The sequence below is a fragment of the Zosterops lateralis genome, assembly GCF_965231275.1.
Source record: "Zosterops lateralis genome assembly, chromosome: 15".
Classification (NCBI taxonomy): Eukaryota; Metazoa; Chordata; class Aves; order Passeriformes; family Zosteropidae; genus Zosterops; species Zosterops lateralis.
Window position 1 is genome coordinate 6,793,345 of NC_139775.1, and position 17,348 is coordinate 6,810,692.

Consider the following 17,348-nt stretch of genomic DNA (forward strand, 5'->3'; position numbering starts at 1 on the left):
ATAATAAAGATGCCTTAAGTTGACAAAAACCAATCTTTAATTTTATAAATGTTCACTCAACTGCTGAATCCAAACAGCTGTTTCAAAGTTCTTTCAAAATTCAACCGTTTTCAACAAAAAGCACAAACCTCATTTCCACGGTTTCCTGGTGAAACAGTTGCCAGTTGCACATGAACAAAGCAGGTTAATACAAATAACTATGAAATCAGGTTAAGTACTGATCCTAAGTAGCAATGAAATGATTAAAGAGACAGGAAGTTCCTCCTACAGCACGACAGTCCTTCAAGGCACTGGATGCATCCACAGTTCCACAGGGTGACTGAGAACCAGCAGTCACCACCAGCACTGAGGCAGGGGTTTGGTTCATGGCTTGAGGGGAATCTGCAGCAAATCCGAGAGGGAATGTCCCTTGGGAGGCAGCTCCTGGTATGGGCTAAGAACTACAAACAACCTCTAACCGTGCCATGAGGATTATTTCCCTAATACAGACATGCTCTTTAAATAACTAATGTTCTGCTTCTTATTCTTTTGGAATTTCTGCTAATACCACCTGTATCAGCACTGACCACGCTTCCTAGGCAAGTTCCTGCAGGAATTCATTCCTTCCATCCAAGAGTTTGAAAACCGTCGTCCAGACCCAGATCATTAAACTTCTTCTGAGCGCCAAACCGGAGCTCGGCCAAAGGTTGGGCTCCATTTTCTGAGAGGTTTTCTCCAAGCTCAGCCACCCTGGAGGTGTCTGTCCACACGAGGCTCCAGGCCCAGCCCCGCACAGCTGTGCCACGTTGCCAGAAGAAGCTTTTCCCTGTTAGGTCGGAGGGTTTTCCCCCAGGAGAGGAGGGCGGGGAAGGCGCGGTCACAGCGCGGTGCTCTCCGTGTCGTTGTCGATGTCCAGCAGGAGGTGGTTGTGCAGCTCTCTGCCCGCCGGATCTGCATGAAGCTCTGGAGGAGGGTTTGCAAGTGGTTCTGGAATACTGGAATTAGAGTCTGCACAAAAAGGGAACAGCAAGTTTAGCGGCCGGGTCGGGGCCGGCTCATTCGCTCGGGAATTCCTGGGCATTTCCTTAGACAGAGAAGGGAAAGCAAAGATCAAGGAGGGCTCTTGGAACAGAGCGGGCCCCTGAGGGCACAAAGGGCTGAGCCCAACTGAACAGCTTGGATTGCTCCTCCTACAGACCCTGCTTCAGTCCTGGACAAAGTAACAGAAACCCACTGCTTCCTGAAGGAGGGAGGACACTGACTCTGATTTGGGATCAGATTCCTCAATGCCCCTGGAGAGCTACTCTGGACTTTCATGTCAAAACACTCAGCAAAATAATCTGGCACCTAAATTATCCACCAGGGAACACCACCTGTGACTTTGAGAAGCAACACGAACAAGGATGGTGTCAAAAGGAGGCAGGAGTTATTTACACCAAGTGCAGATTAAATCTCTCTCCTGTCATGGTCTTTGCCTTTTCTGAGGAGAGGAGGGTTTTGTTCAAGCCAAGGTGCCCAAAAAGGACCACAAAATGCTGCATCTCTGGTGACTGACTGCCCTGGCAGCTAGAATTATTAGACCAGAAAAATCCCTAACAGCTCAAAAAAGGGTAACTGAAAATCTTATCAGGATTTTGGAAAGTTGATTTATAATATGCCATGACATCCTTTACTGCAGTCCAGCAGCTACTCCACATAGGAAGTAATTTAGATCACTTAAATCAACAAAAAATCCAAATAAATGCCTTGTTTTCAAGCACAGGAGGTGCAGACAGGCATCCTAGAGAGACTGGGACTCATAACTCAAGCATGAAATCCTGAAGTTAACCCAGAAGTTACTGCAGAAAAACTCAATTTGAAGGTTTCTGAATGACCTGGAAGAGGAGAAAGCAGCCCCTGAGTGCAGCCTGCCCTGCTCCTGAGCCCCCAGAGCCCCATCCTGCAGGGATCAGTGTCCTGGGACACTGCACAGAGCAGCTGCAATCCCACTCTGGGCTGGCCTAGCACTGAGCAGGAGTTAAACCACAGAATCCCAGAATGGGCTGGGCTGGAAGGGACCTTAAATCCCATCCCACCCTCTGCCATGGGCAGGGACACTTCACTGTCCCAAGCCCCTGGAGCAGCTGCTGTGGGATGCAGTGACAAGAGGAGGCAGCGTTTGTGACACAAGACAGTGCAGTGACATTGGGTACAGCAGGAGCTGCATGGACACAGAGCTGGTTCTGGATTTTCTGTACATGGAGACAGCACAAGGTGACAGTGGCCAGGAGACACCAAGAGCTTCACATTCTGCTCTCCAAGGCTTTAGTGGGTTAATGGGAGCAGCAGCAGCCCCTCTCTGGCCATGCCTGAGGGACACACACACAGCAGGGCACTGGGGGGGGGGGGTTAGTAGTTAGCACACACATCATTAGCAATTAGCAACAGTGTTGGCCAATCAGGGGCCTTTTCCTTACCATTGCACTTGCCAATACAGTTCCTACTGAATGCTGGTCAAACATCTGGATTATTTAATAAAACCTTTGATTAGAATATTCTAGGGCTTCTTACTTGAACACCAAAAATAGAATTTGAGGTATTACTAAAGCCCAGTACATGGACAAAGGAGTCAACAGTATCCTAGAACAGTTCAGAACTCCTGTTCAGGGATTATTATGAGGTTTGCTGGCACCTTAATTTTGTTCCCTCATTCTACTCGTTAAGGTTCAAATTAAAAACAGCAGCTGCACATTGTGAATTAGTGAGTCTGTGAGTGCTCCTATGTGCAGGTGTGAATATTAGAGCAGACACTCTAATGTGACAGGTGGTGGTGTTAATTCAGATTATTAATCCTTTAAAAACACATTGATCTGGAAAAGATGGATGCTTTAGCATGGAGTGTACTGCTGGAGGTGTCACTTCAACCCCTCCCCAAGGGGATTTCAGCTGGATCTTCTAGGTCCCTTCACCAGTTTTGGAGAGAATCCTCCCTCAGCAGCTCTCCTCTCCCAGCTTTCCTGCATGGCAGTTCCATGCTGTGTTTACAGCACACACCTGGGCCAATCTGCTCTGCTCTGCAGTCCCCTCTGGCAGGTGCTTGCTGGGCCCAATTCTAATGAAGCAGCCCCAGCTGGATGTTAATTACAAGACAAGGATTTCTCCCATTAGACTGGGGTAAAACAAACCCTCCCTGTCTGCTATCATTGAAGCAATTTCCTCAGAACCAAGAAAACCCTAAAATGAAAATAAGTACAGTCAAACTATGAAACACTTGGAAATTTAGATTAAGTCTTTCCTTGAAGTTTGATTCATTAGCACAGCTGCTGCTGTTAACTTCATTGTAAAGTGCTGTCAAGATTCAGAGCCCAGCCTCACTTCTGACTTCAGCTTGGGAATAAATTATCCTCATATTTTAAATATACTGACAAAAGTACAACCAGGAGAAGTTGGTTATTTTAAAAATCAAAGCTCCTTTTTAGTTGCTTAAGCAGCTCATTTACTGCTGGTTTCACCATGGAATCCCATAAGGGGCAGGGACACCTCCCACTGTCCCACGTTCCTCCAATCCCCATCCAGCCTGGCCTTGGACACTTCCAGGGATCCAGGGGCAGCCACAGCTTCTCTGGACAACCTCTTTCTCCAATTAACTAAAACCCCCAAACCTAAATGATTTCTAGCCTGACTTCTCAACCCAATACTCATTTCAGTGTCCTGGCTGCAAGCAGGTAAACCTTGAGCTAACTCAGGCAGGCAGCCCTGCCTTCCCAGCCTGCTGGGCAGGTGTTCCCTCAGTCTCACACCTGAGCAGAGGGAAGTGAGTGGAGGTGTGCAGGAGCTGGGGCTGAGCAAGGAGGCTGGAAGCCATCGTGCCATGGTGCAGGTGCTGCTGGGGCTGTTCTGCCACTGCTTTAGTCATATCAGCCTGGATTTTGCAAAAAAAACCAACCAACCAAACAAACAAAAAACTCCAAGTGCTTAAAAATAGCTGCAAAGCTGAAGTGAGAGCTACACTAAAACGTAACCACAAACCACCAAATTGTAGGAAAAATGGTATTTGCCTGCACTGAGGAGAACAAGCCTGTTGGAAGCAGGTCACTCACCACACCTGACCTGGGGACTAATTCTGGGGGCCTGGTGTGAAGTGTTAATTCTTCCCAGGGACTTAAGGAATGACTCAATGTTCACAGGCCTATTGCAATGGAGCAGCAGAGGCCTCAAAGCCCCTGGCAGGCAGAATGCTATGGAGGGACAAGGTACAGAGCTGGCAGAGCACATGTCCCATGGAGGGATGAGGACACAGAGCTGACAGAGCACAATTCCAAGCACTCAAGCTACAAACAGGAGCAGTTCAGCTGCAATTGCAGTTTCTGTGAGTACAAACCTTATTCGCAGTAACCATCCCCACCTGTGAAGGCATTGGGGTAGAGCTGTTAGGCAACAGAATGGATACTCTGCATTCCAACACATTAGTCTAATTCTAGAGAAGCTGCAGTGTCATGGGAAAGTTTCAACCATTATTAATTATAAGTAGATTTAAAAGCATTAGTCTCCCACACTCAGTATCTCTCCCTTCAGAATTTCCCAGAATAAGCAGCGACTCAGCAGGAAAACATTCCAAAATCTGCTGGTTTTGAATGGCCTCAGCAATTACATTTTTTTAAAAAATAAACTTTATTAACTATCTTTATTAAAGTAACGTTGTCCCAATCAAATTGGTAACAGGCTTCGTGAAGCTTCTGCAAGAAGTGAGAAGACAAAAATTTCTCTTTACTTCATGACTGTCTTAAAGATTACACTTAAAATGTGAAGGTCTATAAATATTGACCTAAGAAATACAGTTTAATACAGGTGATTCTTCAGCTTCTTGATGTCCAACTTAAATGCACATCAGAAGGCTCTATTCTCATAAGGTAAAACATTCTCTGCATGTTTTGCCTACTAGAACACGTGTCAGTGACCACTTGTGCCCTTTTCTTATCTCAGTATGTGCTGAAATCCACCATCCTTGGCTACATCTTCTCCCTCCTCTAAATATTTGCTTTTTGGCAACAGATGTACAAGCAGAATTGACTGCCAAGACGCTGAGCTGGATACAGCCCCAGTGAGCTGCTGTCACAGTGTCCAGTTTTCCTCCAAACAGGAAAAAAAAACAACAACAAAAAACCCCCAACAAACCGAAGCTCATCTCCACTTGCCCCCAAACACTTCTGCTTCAGGAATGACACCCTGGTGTGCAGAGCAGCTGGGTGGGCATTTAAGTGGAAATGAGCTATTGAGTATTTGAAGTGTGATTTGTGCTCTTCAGCATCCTCTCAGCTCCAGGCACTCTGTTAACCCCAGGCACTATTAACCCCCAGCTCCAGGCACAATTTTAACCCCAGCCACTATGAACCCCAGCCCCAGGCAGTATGAATCCCAGCTCCAGGCAGTATTCCCTGCCCTGCCAGCCCCCCGGAGGCAGCCCCGGGGGAGGGAAGTGCTGTCCCACTCACCTGTGACGATTTTGGAGGCCGTTTGGGCGGGGTTTGCGGCCGTCCCATCCGCAGGCAGCTGCGAGGGGGGATGAGGAGGAGGAGGGACGCTGGGTCTGTTCCGGGGCTTGGGCACGGGCCGTGGCCGGGGCAGGGTGCCGCTCTGAGGTAAGGAGGGAGCCTGGCCCGGCTCCAGGGGCACGGCCGGGGAGCTTCCCGGGCGCTTCCCCAGCGGGGGCGTGTCGGGAGGAGTGGGAGTCTGCGGCAGGGAGCAGCAGGGCTGATCCTGCTCCCCGGGAGATGCTTGGCTGCTGCTTTTGGGCTGCAGGGGAGGAGTCGCCTGCGTCGGGGGCTGCGGGGGAGGGTGGCTGGGAGCTTGGATTGGGGACAGGCTGCTGGAATATCTCCGAGGTGCAGAAACCTGGGAAGAGGAGGAGGAGGTGGTCTGGGTCGCTCCTTGGTTTGCGTGTTGAGCGGGAGGAGAAGAGCTTCTGGCCGGTGGTTTTGGAGAGACAGAAGGTGGCTGAGCAGCTGGGGAGGAGCTTTGGCTGCCTGGCTGCCCCGGGGGGGGGTTGGCTGGTTTGGGGGGGGCTGGTGCCGGCTTCTTCACAGCTGTGGAGAGAAGAGGGGAGATGCCAGCGTCAGGGACTGGGGGGTCTGACAGGGACAGGACATGGGGAATGGTTTCCCACTGACAGGGAGTGAGGTCACATGGGGTATGGGGAGGAATTCCTCCCTGTGAGGGTGGGCAGGCCCTGGCACAGGGTGCCCAGAGCAGCTGTGGCTGCCCCTGGATCCCTGGCAGTGTCCCAGGCCAGGCTGGACAGGGCCTGGAGCAGCCTGAGATCATAGAAGGTGTCCCTGGCCATGGCAGAGGACAGAACAACATGAGTTTTCAGGCCCCTTCCAACCCAAACCATTTTGGAATTCTACGATTCCAAACCAAGCTCCCAAAGAAAAGAATCAGCAGCACAAAATATCCTCGGGTATGTTATCAAAATAAAATGGTGCATTATCAAGTACAAGCATTTACTGATCAATAGCTTTTGAGATAGTTTGTTAAACAACAGTGGTGACACTATCACCATTCAGAGAGTCCAAAAGTCCCAGCTGCTTTACAGCCAGGCCTTGGGGACAAGCCAACAGATTAAACTGCTGTCTGTATAAGGGCAGGGATGCTGATAAAGTTATTTTAGCAGCATTTTTGCCATACATCAAGGCTTGGAACACAGTGGCTTGAAAAGCAAATGAACACACACCTCTCCTCAGGGCGTGGGGACTGGGACCAGCAGCGTTCTGGGGCTGGGTGACAGAGAGCTGGGAGGTGCCGGGGGCTGCCTGGCCCGGGGCAGGGCCTGCTTGGCTGCCGTTCTTCACCGGTGGAGGAGTGCCTGCAGACGTGCTGTCCTTGGATTTGGAGCTACTGCAAATGAAAAAACCCACATCAGAGATGGTTGGGACGTGCCTTGCCTGGCTCAGCTGCAGTTGTTCCAATACAAACTGTGCTGTGGATCGAATATTAGGAAACAATTTTCATGGAAAGCATTGTCAAGCCCTGGCATGGGTGCTCAGTAAAGTGGTGGAGTCACAGTCCTTGAAGTGTACAAAAAACATGTGGATGTGGCACTTGAGGACATGGTTCAGTGCTGAATGCTGTGGCAGTGCTGGATTGATGGGTGGTGATGGAGGATGAGCCAGCTGAGGTGGTTCTGGGCAGGGTCCCCTCCTGTGGCTGTGCACTTGCAGCCTTCTCTCACTTCTCTACATTTAGAGTCACCTGCAGCAATCCAGCCCTCTAAAGGACTGACTTTACCCACTTCTATTGGCACTTTGCAATCCCCACTTCTCCAGATGCTGTTCATAAACTGAGTACCTGCACAGAGGCTGTGCAGATTTTAAGTGCAACTTTCAGACAAGGTTTTGTTTCAGCTGCCTCTGCCACAAAAGCCATCTGTAGAGGAAATACTGGTCTGCAGGGGATTTCCAAACGAGCTGGTTTTGTAAATATGCCACCTGAGAACCAGCTTTGTGCACAAGATCAGTGCTGCATCAAACCCCGTGGTGGGGTTTCACCCTGAGATGCTGAGACTGACATTTGGAGGCACTGAAGGCTTCACACGTGGTTTGTCACAGCTCTCAGACCTGCAGAGCTGACAGCAAAGTGCTGCTTCCACCTCACAGGAAGAAGTCAGGCTGCTGCAATCAGCCTTGGAGTCCAGGGACACAACTGCAGAGCTTCAAGAGAAATTAAATAGCAAAGAGCCTGTGAACCTACTTGCCCTAAAGAAACTAATCCTGAAATATGCTAAACTGACTGCCAGTTTTCTAGTATGCAAGTCTGCTCATCACTAACACTTGCTACAGACAAATAAACAAAACAAGACATATCCAGATAACGTGTACAAGAAACAACAAACAAGACCAACAGGTTTCTGGTATTGCCACTGTAAGTTTTGCTCCTTCAGCAGCAAACTGGTATCACCTGTGTGCACATCTCTAGAACATAACCTAAGAAGTTCAGTGTGGGCAGCAGAAAGAGAGTCTATGTTTGTATTTTTCATCATCATTTTTTTTCCCCCCAAGAATTCCACTACCTTAGAAGACAAACTCCAGAACTGACTGAACTATATATGTTAAATGAGAAGATAGAACACCCAGAACCATGGACGTTGTAAGACCAATTCTGGAACACTAGAACTGTGTTCTTTCAGAAGCCCAGATCTGGAACATCCAGAACCGTGTGTGTTATTTTAAAAGACCAATTGTGGAACACCCAGAACTGTGTGTGTTATTTCAGAAGGCCGATTCTGGAACACCCAGAACCATGGATGTTATAAGACCAATTCTGGAACATCCAAAACCATGGATATTGTAAGAACCGTGTTATTTTATAAAATCAATTCTGGAACACCCAGAACCGTGTGTGTTATTTCAGAAGGCCAACTCTGGAGCCATACCCATGGCAGGAGAGCTCCTGCACGGCTCTGCTGCCCACAGCTGCCAGGGCACATCCCTGGGGTAGGGCTGCCCGCCCCAGGTGACACCAGTCCACTACCGGAGCCGCTGCCAAGCCGCCCCCAGCTCAAGCCGTGCCTCTTACCTGGCCTCCTCAGTGCCTGGAGCGTGGGGCTGCTCTGCTGGGGCAGCAGGGGGAGCAGGGGCAGCCCCGGGGCCGGGCTCAGCCCCGGCGGGCGGGCAGGGCTGCTCGGCTGCCGGCTCGCAGGGCGGCAGCGGCGGCTGGAAGGCGGGCGATGTGAGCTTTCTGTTTACAGTGCCACATCGCCGCGGGGTCGCGGGGAACTCCAGCACCTTCACACCAAAGCTACAGAGAGAAGAGAGAGTGAACACAGCAGGCAGCCACCCCCAGGGTGCTGCAGCAGCAGCAGGAGCAGCAGGACTCTGGGTGTCCCACCCCAGCCCAGACAAACCACGACATGCAAAGCAGCGACGAGGAAAGCTCGGCTGGCTGCACAACACCACGATGTTAAAGATTCCACTGGCTGCAGAACACCAGCAGTGTTAAGACATGCAACGAGATTTGGCTTATCCCCACACAAGGATAAGCTAAACGTCAGGGAACAAACTACTCAATTACATTTGGAGACAAACACTGATGACGATGAGGTCAGAGCACTCAGAATCTCACATGTAAATACAGACGTTTCCTTACATACCACAGTAGCTCCTGACTAAAGGGATTTTGCCACATGAATTTTGTTTCTATCACACACTAAGTTGCAGCAGAGATTCAAAAAAAGCTACTGGATACAGGCTGTGATTTTGGGGGCTGGAATGAGAGATCTTTACAGTCCTTTCCAACCCAAATCATTCTATTTGTGTTTCAAGGAGAACAATGGAGAAACAGACCCCAACTCTAAACAGATTTTAGAATGCATACAGCACATTCATTCTAGAAATTATTTTATTCTTGTTGTGTTAAACACTGAATCTTGAACTGATTTTCTTCTTCCTCTGTGAGTGCTGACAAATTTGCATGTGGCTGGTCATAGCTAACAGGTAACAATTTAATATTTGCATCAACAGCTAAAAACAAGCACATCACTTGAATACTCATGATGAGTGATAAGAATGAACGTTACACTACATGTTATATGGGAAACAGCACATTTTACTGGGAGTTTTTAGCATTCTACTGCTTGCTGTGGCAATACTGTACCATCATCAACTCAGAAGTCTTATCATGAAGACACCAGGTAACACCACCTCAGCTTATGGGCTTTGAAAGAGAAGCCATGGAATACCAGAAGTTAGAGACTGAGAGATGCTACTGCAGACACTTCTGTTCCAGTGAATCCTAGACCACCCCCAATCTGTACCAGGATGGAAACTGGGAGCAGCAGTATCTGCTTGGGATTTATCATGCAGGAGTGTAACTGGAAGGAAGTAACAGTACATTACCTTTGAGCCATCCTCAGGCTGCAACAACAGGAAATAAATCACTATTGTTATCTACAGCATTTCCATGAAATTCCTCTCCTGACACCAGTGAAGGTGTCTGCTTGAAGCCTCATTGGAAGAGGGTTATAATGGACCCCTAAGCTGAGAATTACCCCTACCTTTCCTTCTTCAGCAAATCCCCTTCCATCACAGTCATGCTCAGAGGCCTCTTCCTCTCCAGGGTCCCACATTCATAGTCATTCCCAGTGTGTGACAAGTGATTGGAATTAACAGCAGGAACTGCCACAAATGCCCCAGAAACATTGAAATCTTCATCTGGAAGAGGACAGACAGAATGTCTCCTAAGACACACACATCCCAAGGGGTGCCTTACTGCACAGCCACTGAGAGTGACCTGCAGGGTAAAGTGAAATTGCTGAGCTGTGACAGGAACTCACCTCCAGGGAAGAACCAGTCTGCATGCTGAATGATGGGCTCAATAACTGCTACCACATGCACGGAAGTGGCTGCTGCCATTTCAGCAAGGGATCTGCAGGACAGATTTGAAGAACACTTCATTCACAGTTCCATCAAAGTAAGAAAATTAAAATCAATTCAGACTACTTAAGTAACAACTCATGCTAAGCATGACGGATTAACTCCTCAGCACCAGAGAAATAGCAACTGTGCTGGACTCCAGACTATTCAGTAACATTCACAGCTTTTGGAAACACCCCTAAAAACCTTCCTGCCTCAAAGGACCCAGAGGCATGGGCTGAAAGAACACTAGCAATATTTTTTAGGCAAACAGTCTGTTGCTGTGAATAGACCAAAGGATTTAAACCTTCCAATTCTACAGCTTCACCCAGTTCTGCCTTGTAGCTTTTTAAAAAGAACTCACCCTTCATTCTTTGCCCACAACAAGTTGGGGCCCAAGACTATGGCGATGTTGCTCGGTGTCATTTTGTTAACATCACTGTTCTGGGCAAGCTTGGCTAAAAATTTGATTAAATACCTTCAAAAAGGAAAGAAATAATTAAACAGCAGGAACCATGAGCATTTCTTGTTGAAAGCAAATAAATAAAAATTCAAGAACTTGTAAAGAGAGCTCCCAACAACATGGAAATGAGATGAGCAGCCTTCTTGCTTGGCAGCTGCCCAACGCTTCTGCTCCTTGAATCATAAAAGTTGAACTGGGTAGCAAAGAAAGCAGCTCCCATCTTAGCAAAATAGAACCACAGAAATGTTCTACTTCCAGAGAAAAAGGCTTAGTTTCAGCTAGTTTCAGGTCCTGTAATGGAAATTCCATGTTCTAGGAATCACCAGAGCTGGTTTTGTTCCAGTTCATTTCCAAAACGCAAAACCAAAAGGAAAAATTAAACATTTAAGATAGATCCAGGTGATTTCTAAGGCTGGAAACTACAGCAAAGAGCAGAGTGTGAGCCATAAGTAGAAAGGCTCTGTGCACCACTGTTTCCTGACAGTCAATAGAGAATTAATCTGTGGACACCACCTATGCATGGTCCCTGCTGCATGAAATAAGAGGTATTTTTAAAAATCTCACTGAATTTGACCAAGAAAAGCACACCTGGATTAGAGTTTAGTTTAATTGGCTTTGAGGTGCACAGCAGCTGAGCTAAGAGGTATTCACACCTACCTGAAGTTAACACGGTAATGCTCAGGTAATCTGTTACAAATCCTCCATAACTCTTGGAGCTTCTTATCCTGGTCCTGAATACTGAAAGGACAAAAAAACCCGCCATGACATCTTACTTTGAGGGCAGAAATTAATTGTATAAACTTCAATTTCTGCCAAATAAATGTTTTGTACTCAGTAACCTGCTTGTCAGATCCCTGAATTATCTCTACTGGCAACAAAACTGCTTGAGCATCAATACTGTGCAGCCAGCAGCCTGAAACAGCCCTAACAGTTAAAGTTGATTTTTCACCACATTTTGTGCAATCTGTATTAAGCTATTTATTACTTAAAATAATTTGTTGCACAAAATACCCGCTAGTGAAACAATAACTGTGTGAGCTTGGTTGTTTCTTTTGAATTCATCTATGAAGAATCCAACTGAAGAGAAATATGCAGCATGACTTTCTTTACAGCTATTTCTAGCATGCTTACTTTGCAGCTTGTGTCCACTCCTCATACAGGCTGTAGGTCATGAGAGGCTCTGGCAGCTCCCGCAAATAGGATTTCAAGGCACCTGCAATGAAGACAGGGACAGGCTGGCTCCTCAGCCACTGCTTTAAGACCTCAGGGAAAATCCTGCCCTCACATTTCCCATTTTTTCTGGGCAATAAATTCCAAGTGCCAGGAAAAGTGGCAAGATCTGACACTTGCCCAGTGGAACTGCTCAGATCTTAGCACAAAGGGTCTGTCGGTAATTAGTGCAATCTGACAGAAACATGCTCTAAAACTCTGAATCATCTCTTCAGGACAAAGGAATATAAAGATGTATTGAAGTTTACACAGAGCTCACATCTGCCTTGACCATGTCAACACTCTTGTCATAAGAGTTGTGACAGTTGGGTCATCATGACCACCTGAATTTTACACACCATTGTCACAAATACATCAGGTGTGATCAGCATAGGCACCCTACACTTATCTGTGTCAAACTGTGCAGTGAACTTTCAGCTGATTGTCACTTCTCCCAGTTTAACTGTGGAGATGAACACCTGAACAGCACAAAGTTGTGCTGTATCAATTTACACCTGGTTTAGATTCACAACACTCCCAATACCTGCAACAGCATGGGGATCTGAGTAAAACTCATCAAGCTGGGAAGTGGAACAGTCCAGGGCAGCTTTCAGCTTTTTTAACTTGGAGGCTCCAGCAGCAATTCTGAACAAGCCCTGCATCACAGAAATAAAATGTGCTGATTGGTAACCACATACTGGCACAAGCATTGAACAGAATCAGTTTTTCAACAGCCTCTTCAGAACATTCCAGCTTTGGTGCCTTCCCCTGACAGTCATGACCCAGCTGGCCCTTCATGTGTCCTGTCACTGCCCCCTGACCACAGTTCAGCTCTTTCCCACCCTTGGCCCACCCCTAATTTTCATTGTATGTGCATCCACCTCCAAGATACTTCACACACTGCTGAGCTTATTCTGTGGCAAAACATTTCCCAACTACTTACTGACAAAATTAGTTAGGCAACATGCTAACAAACAGACACCCGTTCATGAGCTCCACTGGGCCATTTCCCCCCCATTCCTGTGGTCTGGAATTACCCACCTCCTCTCTCATCCCCGTTTCCAGGAGCATCATGACACAGGCTTCGATAGGAACGGCGATTTCCCGCCCGCTGCGCTTGAGATGCTCTTCCAGGGGAGTTCCAAAAGCTGGCTTTTCAGTCCATTTGTCTAAGTTGGAGAGCACCAAAGCACTGAGCAGGATATCTACCAAACCCCTGAATTATAGCCCAGGCAAGAAGAGAAGAAAGCCTCTAGTACAGCACAGAAATGTTCAGACTACAGCAGGAGTTTTACAGCCCTTGATTGGTAAAGTCCCTTGGATCATGAGCAAAGAGAAAATGAGGCTGCTGGTGGTCAAGAAAAAAAATACTTCTGCATCTTTCTAGATGGAATATCACATACAAATTCTGTGCATAACTGGAATTATAAATAACAAACCTCAACAAGAGCCAGCACAACGCTGCATGTTCCAGTAACACTGATTTGGCTCCAGTCTGCAAGAATCTGTGAGGAAAATTTTGTCCAGACTGCATGACCTGGGCTGACTTTTTGTTTTAACTGTATTTAAGGTGAATAAAAACTGAGCTGTTAATAAAAAAAATTATTCCTTGAATTTGATTCCTTAAACCAGAAAATTACAGTGGATGTTAACAGCCCCAGTGCATCACATCAGAACTACCATGGTAACAGCCCAGCACTGTAATATTCAAATTCTCAATTTAATTCAACTCTTGTTTAACTCCAATTAGCACAAATTTCTCCAAATTGAATGTGAATTTCCTCTTTCCTACAATTTACATTCTGACCCATTTCTGCTATTTTACTGAAAAAAAAAATGCAGATGTAAAAGGTTATTGTTAGTACAGATGTGTTATTTTTTTTATGTGGAAAAGAGGCCAAGAAAGACAAAAACTTCAGAGGACTTCAAAGAGTGCTCTGAAGGCAAAGTGTTTCTGCAAAGGATTTAATTCACCCCTTTTCTTTACAAAACCACATCAATCACCTCCCCTGTCAGGTTTTAGTCCCTCTCATTAATATGCCATGAGATGCACATGGCATTTCCTAACCTTTGTAAGTTACAACAAACATCAGGAAAAGAAACCTCAGTGCTTGTTCAAAGTCCCAGCTCCCATCCCTGGCAGTGTCCCAGGCCAGGCTGGACAGGGCTTGGAGCACCCTGAGATCATGGAAGGTGTCCCTGCCATGGCAGGGATGAGCTTTAGGGTCCCTTCCAACCCAAACCTTTGTGGGATTCTAATTTACACTGCAGCTAGAAACACAAGGTGAGAAATTCCCTGCATTCAGCCATTTGGCCAGCATGGCTCCCAGCCACCTTCTAGGGAGGCCAGCCTGCTCTGATGCATTTGGTGCTCAGCTGCTCTGTGCAAACTTTCCATGCAAAACCAACAAATTTCAAGCAGCCATATCCACAAAGATCCTTCTGCCCAGCTGTGCTGAGCCTTGCTGCTGTACCAGCATCACCTCTGCATCCCCTCCTCTCCCACACTGAGTACAGATAGCCCACACCACAGTGCTCCTACTGGTTTGTGTATTGCATCAGTTCATCTTTTACAGCCTTCATCAGCTGAAGATACCTGAGCCATCCTCAGCTCAGATTCTCTTTTCCCTCAGCCTCTGTTCACCTATTTCTCCAAAGATTCAGGGACAGCACAGCCAGTATTTTGGAGAGTAGTTTCCAAAACACACAGGGCATCTTCATCCCAAATCATCAGTGATACACCTGAGAGTCCCCTGACAGTGGAAGCTTAGCAGCACTTCCAGTTCTTCTTAGGGAAGAAATGAAGCTGTACAATTCACTTTTTTTAACAGCACAAGAACCCAAGGTCTTTATTTCCCAGCATGCAGTGCACGCTGGGAAAGAGGACTGCACAAATTGAGGGGGAGAAAAGAAAAATCAAGCTCCTTAAAATCCATGGAGCTTTCCTGATAATCACCTGTAATCACTCAAGAACCAAATCACAATGACACTTTCATTGGCCTGAAGAGCCAGGTGTGACTCAGCAAAAGGGCACAAGGAAAACCGGTAAGCAAATAGAAAAATCCTTCCTTTACCCTCCTGGGTGTCAGAGAGATCCTTAATTAATACTTTATTAGTGTGTTAAACATGGCTGGAGAACTCCGGAGAACACAAAGATGGAATTATGCTTGGGAATGTAAAATTGTTAAGCAGATCAAAATGGCCTTATTTAATCAGTCTGCATGCAAGAGAATCAAGATAGAGGAGGAGGATATTGTGCATAGGTGGCACAGGCAAGGAGAAGCATCAGCCAGAGCACAGGTTACTTTACCTTGATGGGCTTGAATTTCGGGTAGGACCTTTTCTATGACTGCTAATGCTTTTCTATGGTAATCTGCTTGTGCTTCTAATAACTGAGAACAGAAGCCACATTTTAAAAACAAAAAGAGCATTAGCTTCTGATGAGCACATAAGACAAGACTAAAGGTTTAGCACACAAAATGTCATCTCTGAGGACTGAGTGTGTGTGCCCAGCTGTGCTGCAGCAGAGCCCCAGTGCCCACACTCACCATGACGAAGCAGCGGGCATACTCCCCCTCCTTGGAAACGAAGCTGTACATGTCTGCAGCCAGCTGATCCTTTGGGAGAGATGCAAACCAAACATTTACTCACCTCCAATCATACAGACAGACATGTTTATTGTCTTTGTTTTGCCTGCAGGAAGTTTGAACTAAGAAGCTGCAATGCACCTGTGCTCTGCTCCAAGTGTTCTTCAAGGAAAATGGTTTAAAAATCTTAACTCTGGTTTATCCAGCAAAGCAGTTGCCCCCTTCAGACAAGAACATGTTGCCATTCAGTCCAGTTATTTATAGCACTCAAAGGAAAGTACTAATAAAAATGGTTCCAGTTCTTAGTACTCAATAGAGCATTTGCTGTTGAGAAGTGAAAATGAATGTGAACTGCTCAGAGCTGTGACAGGTCCTGGGCTGACCCAGCTTCAGTTTCCTCCAGGTGCCTCCTACTGCCCAGCTGCTCCATGGCTGGGAGCACCCAGACACCCTGAACTTCCACTCATGGCCTGGACACAGCTGGCTCAGACTGAAACTGAAAATCATGTCAAATTCCCAAGTTAGAAACACCCTGGACGGAGTTCCTCATTGAACTAAAGCAATCCAGAGATCAGCTGGCATGAAAATGCCTCCAGGACAGTGTCACTGCCACATGATCAGCAGCTGCACAGTTGGGCAATTCCACGGGAGGTGTGGAAGGGACACTCATCCTGCCCTTACCTTGCACTGCTCTACTTTATTTCCAGCTTCATCCATCTCTTCCTTAAGAGATTCTATTTTTGAAGGATGCACTTGGAAATTTGTTCCTGAAGTCTTGTGGGCTTGGTTGTATCTGGGGAAGAGAAGTTTCATTTGGTGAGAATCAATATTCAACATGAATCTGCATTTGTGGCTCCCTTGGAATTGGTTTCTTCCAACAGGAAACAAACCCCACAGTTCCAGAGGTTTTCCAACAGAACTAAAAGGTTCAAAGCACACCATTCATGACATGCTGACATAATCCAACTATAAAAACCACTAGGAATCTGCCCCAGTCTGTAACATGGGTGTAGGATATGCTGAAAATGGCTCCATCAGTTCTCAGGGCAGTGTAAAACCATGTAAAGGCACTCGGGGTGAGATGAATGACCCAGGACCCTGTCAAGGAGATGGTTCCATACAGGGCTGTAAAAGGATTTGGTGTGGTCACACACAGAGATTCCTGTTCCCTCTTTAGCTGAAAACTTCAGTGATTCCTTATTTAAGTTAAACACTTGTATGAACTGGAAACTGGATGGGTTTCCAACATTCTTCCAATTATATACAGGATGTAAGAACTCCAAGATCTTGATTCTGTTTGGATCTAGCAGTCATGGGTCCTTTTCTGGTGTAACTTAAATGTAAGCTTGTCTTTTTTCACCTATTGCCTGCTCACAGCAGCATTTTAGTAGCAAGCAGTGGATCAGAGCAGGTGCCATGAGATGCCAACAAGGAGTTCACATGGACAGAAAAGCACTCAGTAACTGAAATGCTCTCCTACCTTCCCCTTGCAGAATCCCAGTCCAGCACCAGCTTTGCAAGCTGTTTCCTCTGCTTCTGAATGTTTGGGATCTCTGTCTGAAATGAGAATTAGAGGCTTACACTGAGTTTTAAATTGTGCATTGTAACAAATGGCATGTTGTACGTTTCATACCCACTTTCCACCATTAACACAAGGCTCCTTAAAGCAGTTTTTTTTTTCATACCAGCACTGAGATAAACCACTTTATGCATGAATCTAGATGT

At 46.6% G+C, this 17,348-nt stretch overlaps 1 protein-coding gene across 7 annotated transcripts in view; it reads right to left on the bottom strand.

The window, feature by feature from the left end:
* Nucleotides 1-14: 14 nt before the first annotated feature.
* The window catches only part of ARHGAP17 (Rho GTPase activating protein 17), a 41,406-nt gene continuing 24,072 nt past the window's right edge, over nt 15-17,348 (bottom strand). The window contains exons 6-22 of one of the 7 annotated variants that reach the window (XM_083872216.1): nt 17,104-17,180; nt 16,305-16,416; nt 15,585-15,653; nt 15,347-15,428; nt 13,078-13,205; nt 12,581-12,692; nt 11,959-12,040; nt 11,485-11,565; nt 10,729-10,842; nt 10,286-10,377; nt 10,007-10,163; nt 8,530-8,751; nt 6,689-6,852; nt 5,451-6,041; nt 4,340-4,363; nt 2,436-2,480; nt 875-987 (exon numbers count right to left, since the gene is read on the bottom strand). In XM_083872216.1, the coding sequence (XP_083728342.1) occupies nt 4,341-4,363; nt 5,451-6,041; nt 6,689-6,852; nt 8,530-8,751; nt 10,007-10,163; nt 10,286-10,377; nt 10,729-10,842; nt 11,485-11,565; nt 11,959-12,040; nt 12,581-12,692; nt 13,078-13,205; nt 15,347-15,428; nt 15,585-15,653; nt 16,305-16,416; nt 17,104-17,180 (2,106 nt within the window). In that variant the 3' untranslated portion in view covers nt 875-987; nt 2,436-2,480; nt 4,340. Of the gene's footprint in view, nt 988-1,027; nt 1,064-2,435; nt 2,481-4,339; nt 4,364-5,450; nt 6,042-6,688; nt 6,853-8,529; nt 8,752-10,006; nt 10,164-10,285; nt 10,378-10,728; nt 10,843-11,484; nt 11,566-11,958; nt 12,041-12,580; nt 12,693-13,077; nt 13,206-15,346; nt 15,429-15,584; nt 15,654-16,304; nt 16,417-17,103; nt 17,181-17,348 lie in introns of those variants that run through there. The other 6 variants (XM_083872215.1, XM_083872218.1, XM_083872217.1 and 3 more) reach the window with 6 other exon arrangements.